Source organism: Hemiscyllium ocellatum, chromosome 30 (assembly GCF_020745735.1).
Source record: "Hemiscyllium ocellatum isolate sHemOce1 chromosome 30, sHemOce1.pat.X.cur, whole genome shotgun sequence".
Taxonomy (NCBI): Eukaryota; Metazoa; Chordata; class Chondrichthyes; order Orectolobiformes; family Hemiscylliidae; genus Hemiscyllium; species Hemiscyllium ocellatum.
The window spans coordinates 54,831,278-54,846,385 of record NC_083430.1 but is presented as its reverse complement, the minus strand read 5'-3'; the positions used below and the strand labels follow the sequence as shown (position 1 = coordinate 54,846,385).

Sequence of the window (15,108 nt, the reverse complement as noted above, 5' to 3'; positions counted from 1 at the left end):
AGGTCAGTGTCTGAGCTGAGGGGGGGGTCAGTGTCTGAGCTGGGGATCAGTGTCTGAGCGGATGGGTGGGGAGGTCATTGTCTGAGCAGGGGGAGTCAGTTTCTGAGCAGGGGGTGGGGAGGTCAGCGTCTGAGCAGGGGGTGAGGGAGTCGGTGTCTGAGGGGGTCAGTGTCTGAGCAGGAGATGGGGGGCAGTGTCTGAGGGGTTGGGGTTTGAGCTGGGGCGTGGGGGGGTCAGTGTCTGTGAGGGGAAGGGGGTGGTCAGTGTCTGAGCTAGGAGTCAGTGTCTGAGAGGGGTCAGTGTCTGAGCTGGGGGTGGAGGGGTCAGTGTCTGGGGGGGGGTCAAGTGTCTGAGGGGTATCTGTCTCAGGGGATCAGTGTCTGAGTGGGGGAGGTGGGGAGGTCAGTGTCTGGCGGGGGGAGTCGGGGAGTCAGTGTCGGGGGGATCAGTGTCTGAGCTGGGGGTGGGGTGGTCACTGTCTGATGGGGTGGGGTGGTCAGTGATTGAGCTCGGGATGGGGAGGTCAGTGTCTGAGGGGAGGCAATGTTTGAGTTGGGGCTTCAGTGTGTGAGGGGGATCAGTGTCTGAGAGGGGGGTCAGTGTCTGAGCGGGGGGGTGGGTCAGTATGTGAGGGGGCTTAGTGTCTGGGGGGTGTCAGTGTCTGAGCGGGGGGGTCAGTGTCAGGGGGGTCAGTGTCTGAGCGGGGGGGTCAGTGTCAGGGGGGTCAGTATGTGAGGGGGCTCAGTGTCTGGGGGGTGTCAGTGTCTGAGCGGGGGGGTCAGTGTCAGGGGGGTCAGTGTCTGAGCGGGGGGGTCAGTGTCAGGGGGGTCAGTATGTGAGGGGGCTCAGTGTCTGGGGGGGTGTCAGTGTCTGGGGGGGTCAGTGTCTGAGGGGGGTCAGTGTCTGAGGGGGAGGGGTCAGTGTCTGAGGGGGGTCAGTGTCTGAGGGGGTCAGTGTCTGAGGGGGAGGGGTCAGTGTCTGGGGGGGTCAGTGTCTGAGGGGGGTCAGTGTCTGAGGGGGAGGGGTCAGTGTCTGGGGGGGTCAGTGTCTGAGCGGGGGGGTCAGTATCTGAGGGGGGTCAGTGTCTGGGGTGTTGGGGGGCGGGGTATTTAACATAATATTGCATAGATTAGCAAAATCAGCATATATTATTATAATGCTGCGGATGACGTAATACGCACGCTCAGCGATAAACGTCAGTGACGTCAGCGCGCAGCCTCCCGCAGTTGCTGAAGGAAAACATCCTGAAAATCCGGAGAATAAAGAGCGACATCAGAGGCCCCGGAGCCTGCCCCGGCCCCGATTACCGAGTACCCAGAGCTGCGGCCTGCTCCCCCGAACACCGCCCTCACCCAGTGTCCGCTCCCGCTCCCGCTCCAACAGGCCGCGGGTACCCGGGCAGCCCCGAGGCTTCAATGACAGCGGCTCGGGGAGAATGGCGGCAGGGTGAGTGGGGGAGGGGAGAGGGAATGGGGGGAGGGGGAATGGGGAATGGGGGGGGAGGGGGAATGGGGGGAGGGGGAATGGGAATGGCGGCAGGGTGAGTGGGGGAGGGGAGAGGGAATGGGGGGAGGGGGAATGGGGAATGGGGGGGGAGGGGGAATGGGGGGAGGGGGAATGGGGGAGGGGGGGGGAGAGGAGCAGGAATGGGTGGGGGGAGGGGGGGAGAGGAGCGGGAATGGGGGGAGGGGGAATGGGGAATGGGGGGGAGTGGGAATGGGGGGGAGTGGGAATGGGGGGGAGAGGGGGAATGGGAATGGGGGGGGAGTGGGAATGGGGGGGGAGGGGGAATGGGAATGGGGGGAGGGGGAGTGGGAATGGGGGGGGAGGGGGAGTGGGAATGGGGGGGGAGTGGGGATGGGAATGGGGGAGGGGGAATGGGGGGAGGGGGAGTGGGAATGGGAATGGGAATGGGGGAGGGGGAATGGGGGGAGGGGGAATGGGGGGAGGGGGAGTGGGAATGGGAATGGGAATGGGGGAGGGGGAATGGGGGGAGGGGGAGTGGGAATGGGAATGGGAATGGGGGAGGGGGAATGGGGGAGGGGGAATGGGGGGAGGGGGAGTGGGAATGGGGAATGGGGGGAGTGGGAATGGGGGGAGGGGGAGTGGGAATGGGGGGGAGGGGGAGTGGGAATGGGGGGGGGAGGGGGAATGGGAATGGGGGAGGGTGAGTGGGGGAGGGGGAGTGGGAATGGGGGGGGAGGGGGAGTGGGAATGGGGGGGGAGGGGGAATGGGAATGGGGGGGGAGAGGGAATGGGAATGGGGGGAGGGGGAGTGGGGGAGGGGAGAGGGAATGGGAATGGGGGGAGGGGGAGTGGGGGGAGGGGGAGTGGGAATGGGGGGAGTGGGAATGGGAATGGGAATGGGGGAGGGGGAATGGGGGGAGGGGGAGTGGGGGGAGGGGGGAGTGGGAATGGGGAATGGGGGGAGGGGGAGTGGGAATGGGGGGAGGGGGAGTGCGAATGGGGAATGGGGGAGGGGGAATGGGGGGAGTGGGAATGGGAATGGGGGAGGGGGAATGGGGAATGGGGGGAGTGGGAATGGGAATGGGGGAGGGGGAATGGGGAATGGGGGGAGTGGGAATGGGGAATGGGGGGAGTGGGAATGGGAATGGGGGAGGGGGAATGGGGGGAGTGGGAATGGGAATGGGGGAGGGGGAATGGGGAATGGGGGGAGTGGGAATGGGAATGGGGGGGGAGTGGGAATGGGAATGGGGGAGGGGGAATGGGGGGAGGGGGAGTGGGAATGGGGGGAGGGGGAATGGGGGGAGGGGGAATGGGAATGGGAATGGGGGAGGGGGAATGGGGGGAGGGGGAATGGGGGAGGGGGAATGGGAATGGGAATGGGGGAGGGGGGGGAGAGGAGCAGGAATGGGGGGGTGGCGGGTGGGGAGGGGAGAGGAGCGGGAATGGGGGGGGGGGGGAGGGGAGGGGAGAGGAGCGGGAATGGGGGGGCGGGTGGGGTGGGGGAGGGGAGAGGAGCGGGAATGGGGGGGCGGGTGGGGGGAGGGGAGAGGAGCGGGAATGGGGGAGCGGGTGGGGTGGGGGGCAGGGAGAGGAGCGGGAATGGGGGGGCGGGTGGGGTGGGGGGAGGGGAGAGGAGCGGGAATGGGGGGGGGGCGGGTGGGGTGGGGGGAGGGGAGAGGAGCGGGAATGGGGGGGCGGGTGGGGTGGGGGAGGGGAGAGGAGCGGGAATGGGGGGGCGGGTGGGGTGGGTTGGGGGGAGGGGAGAGGAGCGGGAATGGCAGGGCGGGTGGGGTGGGGGGAGGGGAGAGGAGCGGGAATGGGGGGGGCGGGTGGGGTGGGGGGAGAGGAGCGGGAATGGGGGGGCGGGTGGGGTGGGGGGAGGGGAGAGGAGCGGGAATGGGGGGGCGGGTGGGGAGGGAAGAGGAGCGGGAATGGCAGGGCGGGTGGGTGGGGGGCGGGGAGAGGAGCGGGAATGGGGGACGGGGAGAGGAGCGGGAATGGGGGGGCGGGTGGGGTGGGGGGAGAGGAGCGGGAATGGGGGGGCGGGTGGGGTGGGGGGAGGGGAGAGGAGCGGGAATGGGGGGGGGGGGTGGGGTGGGGGGAGGGGAGAGGAGCGGGAATGGGGGGGCGGGTGGGGTGGGGTGGGGGGAGGGGAGAGGAGCGGGAATGGGGGCGCGGGTGGGGTGGGGTGGGGGGCGGGGAGAGGAGCGGGAATGGGGGGGCGGGTGGGGTGCGGTGCGGGGGGAGGAGCGGGAATGGGGGGGCGGGTGGGGTGTGGTGGGGGGAGGGGAGAGGAGCGGGAATGGGGGGGGCGGGGGGGTGGGGTGGGGGGAGGGGAGAGGAGCGGGAATGGGGGGGCGGGTGGGGTGGGGTGGGGGGAGGGGAGAGGAGCGGGAATGGGGGGGCGGGTGGGGTGGGGTGGGGGGAGGGGAGAGGAGCGGGAATGGGGGGGCGGGTGGGGTGGGGTGGGGGGAGGGGAGAGGAGCGGGAATGGGGGGGCGGGTGGGGTGGGGTGGGGGGAGGGGAGAGGAGCGGGAATGGGGGGGCGGGTGGGGGGGGGTGGGGGGAGGGGAGAGGAGCGGGAATGGGGGGGCGGGTGGGGTGGGGGGAGGGGAGAGGAGCGGGAATGGGGGGGCGGGTGGGGTGGGGGGAGGGGAGAGGAGCGGGAATGGGGGGGCGGGTGGGGTGGGCAAGGGGGAGGGGAGAGGAGCGGGAATGGGGGGGCGGGTGGGGTGGGGGAGGGGAGAGGAGCGGGAATGGGGGGGGGGGTGGGGTGGGGTGGGGGGAGGGGAGAGGAGCGGGAATGGGGGACGGGGAGAGGAGCGGGAATGGGGGGGCGGGTGGGGTGGGTTGGGGGGAGGGGAGAGGAGCGGGAATGGGGGGGCGGGTGGGGTGGGTTGGGGGGAGGGGAGAGGAGCGGGTGGGGAGGGAAGAGGAGCGGGAATGGGGGGGCGGGTGGGGTGGGCAAGGGGAGGGGAGAGGAGCGGGAATGGGGGGGCGGGTGGGGGGTGGGGGAGGGGAGAGGAGCGGGAATGGGGGGGGGGGTGGGGTGGGGTGGGGGGAGGGGAGAGGAGCGGGAATGGGGGACGGGGAGAGGAGCGGGAATGGGGGGGCGGGTGGGGTGGGTTGGGGGGAGGGGAGAGGAGCGGGAATGGGGGGGCGGGTGGGGTGGGTTGGGGGGAGGGGAGAGGAGCGGGTGGGGAGGGAAGAGGAGCGGGAATGGGGGGGCGGGGTGGGGTGGGGTGGGGGGCAGGGAGAGGAGCGGGAATGGGGGGGCGGGTGGGGTGGGGGGAGGGGAGAGGAGCGGGAATGGGGGGGGGCGGGTGGGGTGGGGGGAGGGGAGAGGAGCGGGAATGGGGGGGCGGGTGGGGTGGGGGGAGGGGAGAGGAGCGGGAATGGGGGGGGGGGGTGGGGTGGGGGGAGGGGAGAGGAGCGGGAATGGGGGGTGGGGGGAGGGGAGGGGAGAGGAGCGGGAATGGGGGGGCGGGGGGGGGAGGGGGGGGAGAGGAGCGGGAATGGGGGGGGCGGGGGGAGGGGAGGGGAGAGGAGCGGGAATGGGGGGGCGGGGGGAGGGGAGGGGAGAGGAGCGGGAATGGGGGGTGGCGGGAGGGGAGAGGAGCGGGAATGGGGGGGCGGGGGGTGGGGTGGGGGGAGGGGAGAGGGGAGAGGAGCGGGAATGGGGGTGCGGGTGGGGTGGGGTGCGGGGAGGGGAGAGGAGCGGGAATGGGGGGGCGGGTGGGGTGGGGTGGGGGGAGGGGAGAGGAGCGGGAATGGGAGGGCGGGGTGGGGTGGGGTGGGGGGAGGGGAGAGGAGCGGGAATGGGGGGGCGGGTGGGGTGGGGTGGGGGGAGGGGAGAGGAGCGGGAATGGGAGGGCGGGTGGGGTGGGGGGAGGGGGAGAGGAGTGGGAATGGGGGGGCGGGCGGGGAGGGGAGAGGAGCGGGAATGGGGGCGGGGTGGGTTGGGGGGAGGGGAGAGGAGCGGGAATGGCGGGCGGGGAGAGGAGCGGGAATGGGGGCGCGGGTGGGGTGGGGGGAGGGGAGATGAGCGGGAATGGGGGGCGGCTGGGGTGGGGGGAGGGGAGAGGAGCGGGAATGGGGGGAGGGAGAGGAGCGGGTGTGGTGGGGGTAGGGGTGCGGGAATGGGGGGGAGAGGGGAGTGGCTGTGGGTGGAGGGGAGGGGAGTGGGAATGGAATGGGGGAGGAGTGGGGGTATGGGAGGGGAGTGTGAATGGGAGGGGGACAAGGGGAATGGGGGGGAGGGGAGTGGGGCGGAGCGGAAGGGGAGCAGGGGTGTAGAGGGAGAGGGGGAACTTGGGTGGAGGGGGGCAGGGGGAGGGTGGAGGGGAGTGAGTGGGGGAGGGGAGGGTGAGTTGGCGGTGGGGGTGGAGGAGATGGGTGAATGGGGGGAGTGGGGCAGAGGGGGAGTCGGCAGTGGGGGGTGAGGAGGAGGGGATGTCGGGGGAGTGGGATGCGTGGGGGTGGCGGGGGAGGGGGAGTTGGGGGGGTAGATTTTCGATTAACTATATAATCATTTTATAGGGAGGAGCATCCAGATAAGGCAACATACATATTAATTGGGTGACCATCAGCCAGCACCTACAGTAAAGATTAAGCCATCTGCTGTACAATACATGTTCCTAACCTGGTGAACTGGCTTCTGATAATGAATACTTCTCACCTTGTTAACTTATAAAAAAGGACACCGAAGGAAAGCATAAAAGAACCCAAAGAATGTTAGAAACAAGCAAAAGGAAAAAAAAATTAAGATAACTTTGTTGGGAAAAGCAGGAAGTCCAGCTCTGTACAAGAACAAATTTAGGCAGCTATGAAACTCAACAATTAGTCATTAAGGAGGAACAAAAGCCTTTGACAGGTCACTTCAAGTACCTACGAGGAAAGACCATTGGGCTTTGAGTAGAGAGTTTACTGACGAAGCATGTGAGGTGGAAAGCAATGAGGAATAGGTTTAAGACAGGAAAAAAGTCAGTAATCAGGTTTAAACAAGGACATGAGGTAAAGAGTATGTGACCAAACTTTAGAGGATATCAACACTTAATGTCATCACCCCGAGTCAGTATAAGGTCAGTTTCATCATCGTTATTCGAGTAATTTGATCAAAAGACTAACAAGTTCATAAGCACAGCCGGAATTTGGGGAGGACATCATGTTCATCAGCATGAGTTTGATTGACGTGTTTAGTGGGCAAAACTTGTGTAAATACTAAAGATTGAGTTCCATTTTTGGAATAGTCTGAGAGAGCATGAGGTTGATATGTGCTTGTACTGCTACGCTGCTTAGGTTTTAAATCCTCTACTTAGACTAGGGCTTGGTGTCTTGTTACTCTGCAACTGTGATACTTTAGTAAATGTTTAGTAAATCAATGTGCTAAACCTTTAATGGACAGCTTGTAAGAATTTTATTCCAGGCAATTGAACAATCTCAGGGAAAGAGCCAGGGAAGGTTGAGTAGGTTCCAGTAGGGAGTCCTCCCTTACCCGCTGAAGCTCTCGGAGAGGCTTCGACAGTTACGTACTGAATGCTACCTCGTCATGTTAAATGGCTCTGCGTAATGACTGCTTTTCCACCTTGTTAACCCAGTATCCTTGCCTTCAGCACCCCATTGTTAACCATAAGTTCTTACCTAATCTGAGTCATGCTCAGCGGAACCTCTTTCACAAAATTCAGAATTTGACGCTTTCCCTGCCTGTTTATACCCTATACACATTTTCAGTGAATCTTTATACCCCTTAAATGATCGAAAAACGAGGTAAAGCTCACGTAGTTTAATATCCATAGGAAGGCCACTGATAAAAAGCATGCCGACCTCCTCTTCACTGTTGTTAATTTCTTCACTTTTTGTGCTCATGACTGGGAAGCTGATTGAATCAGGTTGTGGAGGGGTGGGTGAGTGGGTGGAGGTCTGAATGTGAATGGATGATCTCTAGATGTTAGCTGCTGGAAATATCTTTGCATTTCCCCTCTCATTCCTTCCTTGCCAAGGTGGAGGAAGACAGTCAGTGTGAAGACAGTCACGCATTTAACTATACTAAATCGTGTCTGCCTATTTCAACATTTTGAATTTGCGATATGAAGGGGGCCAATGAAGTCTTAACAGTAATTAACGGAACTGAAAGAGCTCAGCCTCAAGTTCTAATTTTCTCTAAAGTCCTAACAAAACATCAAACTCAAAATGCAGTTTTTGTGAACTCTGCGTTAAAAATGCAAAGATTTTAATACAATATGCTCATGTGGCTAAAGCATGACCACTGACCCAACTGTTTTTCTTTAAACAGGCATTGTAGAATTGCAAACCAATCATGGCTCAAGGCACTCAATTTGTTTCAAGGTTGCAAGTTTGATAATTTTAAAAGAATGTAATATTGTACAATTTCAATTTCAAAATCTGCCCCTTTACATAGCCCATAAAGCACATTGAATTGAGATCCTGATTCAAACAAGGCAGAGCAGTTACTTAAAAGAATTTTTTGAACCGGTATTTTAACAAACCAAAATTTTTAAACATCAAACACTTTACATGACACAATCTACCTTGAAGCTTTCCTTTTTCAACCCAAATATTAGTACAATCGTCATTTCAGTGTATGTATCCTCTCACTGAAATTATAAAAAGAGAAAGCTCTTGCAGCGGACTACATGGTGCTGCAATCCAAACCAAACTCTTCCCCCAGAACAAAGACACTCAGCCTCAAATTTCACCACTAGGGGACTTTAACCCCTTTCTCACTGAGCTCGAGCCCCATGTGAATGCAGAGGACCCCAAATCCCATTTAAATGCAGAGGGCTCAGTGCGAAGTACTTGAACCTTCAATCAACCCATCCAGGAGACTCTAACCTCAACCAAACCCACCTCAGTACCATGCAGAGGACTCATTCCCCCCTCCGCCTCTTTCCCCCCCCCCCCCCCCCCCCCCCCCCCCCAAATGCAGTGCAGAACACTGGAACCTCTTCCTGCCAGTGTGCTTGCGAAATTAAATGTTGTTCGAGGGTTGGATTCTGGGTAATCCAAGATGGAGGGCAAGAAAACTTTCTGGCTGTAAGAGCTGTTTATTTTGAGGTATTTTAGGTGTTGGAGGTGATTTCCTCGAATTGCAGGAGCAGCAATTAGTTTTAATGCTGTTGCATTGTTTTGGAACTTTGGGAAAAAAAAAGTCAAAACAGTTTTTAATAGGGAGAAGAGCAGACAAAGGAAGCACATGGTGAGGACAGTGCAAGAGAGAGAGAGAGCCTGCACAGTTACTGCCTTTGCTGTTTGAATTTGTATATCCCTGGAGATCAGAGTGCATCTGGGAAAATTAACAAACAGTGAAATTCACAACTAATCCTGGAGGAACTGTTGGGCGAAGTTCACAACACAGAATCAGATAAGTTAATTGTTGTTTTAAGTCTGTCCAAGAGAGAGGCTGCAGTAGTGAGGACAGTGGATTCTTTCTTGATTATATATTTTTGGAGATAAATCTCTTGATTAAACTTAAAATATAAGCCATAGCTATTAATTTAACCTGGGGCAGTGTTTATAGAGGAATAAGATGGTGTTATTTTCTGGGTCTGTAGATTGTGAAGACGTAAAAATGGCCTTTGCAGTGATATGTACTACTTGTCAGATGTGGGAGTTTAAAGAGAGTTTAAAGGTTACTGCAGATTATATCTGCCAGAAATGCTGTAGGATGTGAATCTTATCAGATCGAGTGGATCGGTTGGAGAGACAGATAGAAGCGATGAGGAATTTGCAACAGTATTTGATGGATGGCAGTTATAGGAAGGGGGGGAAAGTCTCAGATATAGTCACATAGCTGGGTTAACTCCAGGAAGGGTAAGAGAGGTAGGCAGCTAGTGCAGGAGTCTTTTGTGGATATACCCATTTCAAACAGGTATACTGTTTTGGAAAATGTAGGGGGTGATAGATTCTCAGGGGAACGTAGCACGAACAGCCAAGTTGCTGGTATTGAGACTGGCTCTAATGCAAGGCGGGGTACGTCGGCTTCCAAGAGATCAATTGTGTTAGGGGATTCTGTAGTCCGAGGTACAGACAGACGTTTCTGTGGCCAGCAGAGAAAAAGCAGAATGGTGTGTTGTTTCCCTGGTGCCAGGATCAAGGATATCTTAGAGAGGGTCCAGAATGTTCTCAAGGGGGAGTGGGCCCAGCAGGAGGTCATTGTTCACATTGGAACCAATGACATTGGAAGGGAAAAAGTTGAGAATCTGAAGGGAGATTACAGAGAGTTAGGCAGAAATTTAAAAAGGACGTCCTCGAGGGTAGTAATATCTGGATTACTCCTAGTGAGGGCAGGAATAGGAAGATAGAGCAGATGAGTGCTTGGCTGAGGAGTTGGTGTATGGGAGAAGGATTTGCATTTTTGGATCATTGGAATCATCTTTGGGGTAGAAGTGACCTGTACAAGAAGGACGGCTTGCACCTAAATTAGAAGGGAACTAATATACTAATTTGCTAGAACTGCTTGGGAGGATTTAAACTAGTAAGGTGTGTGTGTGTGTGTGGCGGGGGGTACCCAGGGAGATAGTGAGGAAAGAGATCGATCTGAGACGGGTACAGTTGAGAACAGAAGTGAGTCAAACAGTCAGGTCAGGCAGGGACAAGGTAGGACTTATAAATTAAACTGCATTTATTTCAATGTAAGGGGCCTAACAGGGAAGGCAGATGAACTCAGCATGGTTAGGAACATGGGGCTGAACCTGTGGAATTCTCTGCCACAGAAAGCAACTGAAGCCAAGACATTGAACGTTTTGAAGAACAATACAGTTCTAAAGGTTAAAGGGATCAACTGATATTGTAGTCTGTGATGCTGAGGACATCTGGAGGAAGCTGAAATGGATGATTCCCTTTTCATTTTTGGTGCTGTTTGTAAAATAACTTTTTGGATAATAGTGGCTGTAGTTTGATAGCATACTTTATTAAGTGCGGAAAAGATACCGTTCAATCTGAAATTAGGATCTTGAATCTAATTAACGGCAATCAAGCATATATGGGTCAAGGAGTTGCAGATGGAATTTAGTTTTGGTAAATGTGAGGTCCTGCATTTTGGAAAGGCAAATCAGGGCTGGACTTGTTCAGTTTATGGCAAGGAGCTGGGGAATTTTTCTGAACAAAGATCTTGGGATGCAAATTCACTGTTGCTTGAAAGTGGTGTATTTCCCCCATCTCTTGTGGTTCCACACTTTAGGCAGCCTTGCTGCTGTTTAATGGGCCTTATTCTAGGATTATAAGAAAGGGATTTACAATCATCTAGAAAAGAACAGGTTGATTGGGGATAGTCAACGTGGTGTTTTGCCTCACAAACCTTTTTGAGTTCTTTGAGAAAGTGACCAAACAGGTGGGTGAGGGTAAAGTGGTTGATGTGGTGTATATGGATTTCAGTAAGGCATTTGATAAGGTTCCCCATGGTAGGCTATTGCACAAAATATGGAGGCATGGGATTGAGAGTGATTTAGCGGTTTGGATCAGATATTGGCTAGCTGAAAGAAGACAGGGTATTGGTTGATGAGAAATGTTTATCCTGGAGTTCAGATGCTCATGGTGTACAGCAAGGATCTGTTTTGGATCCACTACTGTTTGTCATTTTTATAAATGACCTGGGTGAGAATGTAGAAGGATGGGTTAGTAAATTTGTAGACAGCAGTAAGGTTTATTATAGTTTTGGATAGTGCCAAAGGATGTTGTAGGTTACAGAGGAACATAGATAAGCTGCAGAGCTGGGCTGAGAGGTGGCAAGTAGAGTTTAATATGGAAAAGCGTGAGGTGATTCACTTTAGAAAGAGTAACACGAATAGAGTATTGGGTGATGATAAGATTCTTGGTAGATTGAATGAGCAGAGAGATCTCAGTGTCTGTATGCATAGATCCCTGAAAGTTGCCACCCAAGTTGATAGGATTGTTAAGAAAGTGTACACTGTGTTAGCTTTTATTGGTATATGGATTGTTTTGGAGCCACGAGGTCATGTTGCAGTTGTACAAAACTCTGGTGTGGCTGCACTTGAAGTATTGTGTCCAGTTCTGGTCACCGCATTACAGTAAGGATGTGGAATCATTGGAAAGAGTTCAGAGGATATTTACCAAGATGCTGTGAGGTATGGAGAGAAGGTCTTACGAGGACAGGCTTAGAGACTTGGAGCTGTCTTTGTTAGAGAGAAAAGGTTGAGACGTGACTTGATAGAGACACAAGTTGATTGGAGTATTAGATAAGGTGAACGGTGAGAGCCTTTTTCCTCGAATAGCTAGCACAAAGGGATGTAGCTTTAAAATGAGGGATGATAGATGTAGGACAGATGTCAGAGGTAGGTTCTTTACTCAGTAGTAAGGATGTGGAACGTCCTGCCTGCAACAGTAATAGACTTTCCAACTTAAAGGGCATTAAAATTGTGATTGGATAAACATGGATGATAATGGAGTAGCGTAGGTTAGATGGGTTTCAGATTGGCTTCACGGGTCAGCGTAACATTGAGGGGCGAAGGGCCTGTACTGCCCTGTAATGTTTTGCTCTCTCCCTGTTACCCTTTTGTCCTTAATGTGTTTGTAGAATCCTTTTAGATCTATTTAACCCTGTTTGCCAAAGCTATCTCATGCTCCCTTTCTGCCCTCCTGTTTTCCCACTTAAGTGTACTTCTGATGCCTTTATAGGCTTCTAAGCATTCACTTGATTTCTGCTGTCTATGCTTGACATATACATACTTATTCTTAACTGAAACCTCAATTTCTCTCGTCATCCAACATTCCCTGTACCTTCCGGCCTTGCCTTTTGCCCGGACAGGAACATACTGTCTCTGGACTCTCATTATCTCATTTTCCGTTTGAAGGTTTCCCATTTTCCAGCCATCCCTTTACCTGCAAGCATCTTCTCCCATCACCTTTTTGAAAGTTCTTGCCTAATAACCGTCAAAATTGGCCTCCTTCCAAATTGGAGCTCGGTCTATCCTTTTCCATTAGTATTTTAAAATAGAATTATAGTCTCTGGTCTGAAAGTGTTTCCCCCGTAGTCACCTGCCCTGCCTTATTTCCCAAGAGTAGGTCACGTTTTACACCTTCTCTCGGAGGTGCATTCACATACTGAATCAGAAAGGTTTCTTGTACAGGTCATTCTGCTATAATGCATATTGATGAATGGTTTCTAAAGCATAAGCTTTTAAAATGTGTGTTGGCTGTAACATGATTACATCGCCATCATTTTAGGCGTGATTTTTCTATAACGCAACCATTGCGTTACAGAAGAACTACCTATACATAACAAATTCCTCTCCATTTGACCGTTTAACACTACGGCAGCCCCAGTTGGAAAGTTGGAACATCCCTTACCATACCACACTATTATTCTTACAAGTAACAGATCTCCTTATGAATTTTTCTCCATTTTCTGTTGACTAGTAGGGGATCTATAAGTATAATCCCAATAAGGTGATTATCCGCTTTTTTCTCAGTTCCACCCAAATAACTTCCCTGGTTGTATTCCCAGGAATATCCTCCCTAAGAATGTTATGTAATGTTATTCTTAATCAAAAACTCGACTCCCCTTCCACTTTCTATCCTTCCTATAATATCAATACCCAAAAGCCCATTGTGTGGTCTCCTCGCTCCTTCTTTTCCTTCAAACATTTTTGGTGGGTGATCAGTTGGAGTATATTGGAAAATATAAATCAGGTCAGAGTTGTGAATGCAAAAGTGAGATTAGGGGTTGGGAATTGTCTGACTCAAATATTGTGTTTCTCCAGAGCGTACACACTTCTAGCCTGTTTGTCAGTGCTGTGTGTCTGGCTTCTGCAGTGACAACCACTGGAACATTCCCTAACGCGAACAATTATTGATTTTCCTTGTTTTCAATTAAATCAAAGTGTCTCCTGCTTGGATGAAAATGAGATAAACAGGTTGCTGTTCAGCTGGATGTTATCCTGATTTAAGAAGCATTGTGTATGGTTAGCTGGTTCATGTTTAAATGGGCAAGCTTATTTTTCTATCTGTCCAAAGATGGAGTTTCTTCAGTTAGCAATAGAAACTGTTTGTTTGTTTTCTAGGATTTTCTCTTTCTACAATAACAATGCAGCTTTCTGAAATGCTTATGATCAAATTTAGAACACATTAGAAAGAATAGAGAAAAGATTTGAGAGAATGGTTTGAGGAATGAGCTACTTCATTTATGCATTGCTGTCCTGGAAGAGCAGGTTGAAATGAAATTTGACAGGGATGTTCAAAATTGGCAGTGTAAAGAGGAAAATCGTTGCTATTAGTGGAAAAATACAAGAAACAGATGGCACTCAATTAAAGTGAAGGTCAACATGAAACATGTCTTCATGCAGCAAGTAGTTGGTGCCTGGTGAGTATGGTGGAGGCAGGTTCACTCTAGTGATTAGAATCTGGAATGTGCTGCCTCAGTGTGTGGTGGAGACAGATTTAATTGAAGCTTTCAAAAGAGAATTGGATCATTAATTGTTGGGTTATGGCGAAGAGGCAGAGGTGTGGCACTCAGTGCGTTACTTTACAGACAACCAACATTGATGTGAATCATCTCATTTGTTACTGTTTTATGATTCTATAGTATTAAGATTGATTCAAAGCAATTATATCTGCAATGTGCATTTACAGTAAAATTTGACAAACTCATCTGGATTATGGGAATATCTTCTGCAGGTAAAGCAATCTGGTATTAGATCCTGTTTGTAAAAAGAGAAAACGAATTGCATTTATATGGTACTTTTCATGGCCGCTGGGCATCTCAAAGGACTTCACTATCAAAGATGTATTTTTTTTAAGTTCAGTCGTTTTTGCATTTGTGTACTTACGTTTTTTGATCAGGACACCAAGATAGCTCTCCTGCTGTCTGATTTATATCCACGTAAATCTGTTCTTGGGCGGTCGTTCCATTACCAGGGCAGGACTTATACAGTTAGTGGTAGGGTCCTTAAGAGTGTTGTTGAACAGAAGGACCCATGATGCAGATTAATAGGTCCTTCACAGTGGTAGAAGGGTGATGAAGAAAGCTTTTGGCATGCTTGCCTTCATTGGTCAGAACACTGAGTATAGGGGTTGGGATGTCATGTTGCAGCTGTACAAGACATTGAGGCCACTTTTGCAATACTGTGTAAATTCTAATTGCCCTGCTATAGGAAGGATGTTAAGCTAGAAAGAGTGCAGAAGAAATTTACAAGGTTGTTGCCGGGACTGGAAGATTTGAGTTATAAGGAAGGGCTGGGACTTTTTTTCCTGAGCGTTGGAGGCTGAAGGGTGAATTTATAGAAGTTTATAAAATCATGAGGGGCATAGCTAATGTGAATAGCCATTTTTCCAAGGGTAAGGGAGTCCAAACATAGAGGGCATAGGTTTAAAGTGAGAGGGGAAAGATTTACAAGGGACCTAAAGGCAGTGTTTTCTCTCATGGTGATGTGTGTGTGTGCGCGTGTGTGTGTGCGTGCGCGGAACGAGCTGCCAGAGGAAGTGGCAAACGTGTGTATAATTACAATGTTCAAAAAAACATTTGGACAGGTACATGAATTAGAAACTTTTAGAGGGATATGGGTCAAATGCAGGCAAATGGGACTAGATTAGTTTGGGATATCTGGTCAGCATGGTTGAGTTGGATTGAAGGGTCTGTTTCTGTACTGAGATTATATGACTCTTTGT

The 15,108-nt window shown here is 53.0% G+C and overlaps 1 protein-coding gene across 1 annotated transcript in view; it reads left to right on the top strand.

The window, feature by feature from the left end:
* The first annotated feature begins 1,203 nt into the window (after window positions 1-1,203).
* The window catches only part of bsdc1 (BSD domain containing 1), a 63,043-nt gene continuing 49,138 nt past the window's right edge, over window positions 1,204-15,108 (top strand). Inside the window, exon 1 of the mRNA XM_060847702.1 lies at window positions 1,204-1,446. Coding sequence (XP_060703685.1) covers window positions 1,436-1,446 — 11 coding nt within the window. The 5' untranslated portion in view covers window positions 1,204-1,435. The remainder of the gene's footprint in view (window positions 1,447-15,108) is intronic.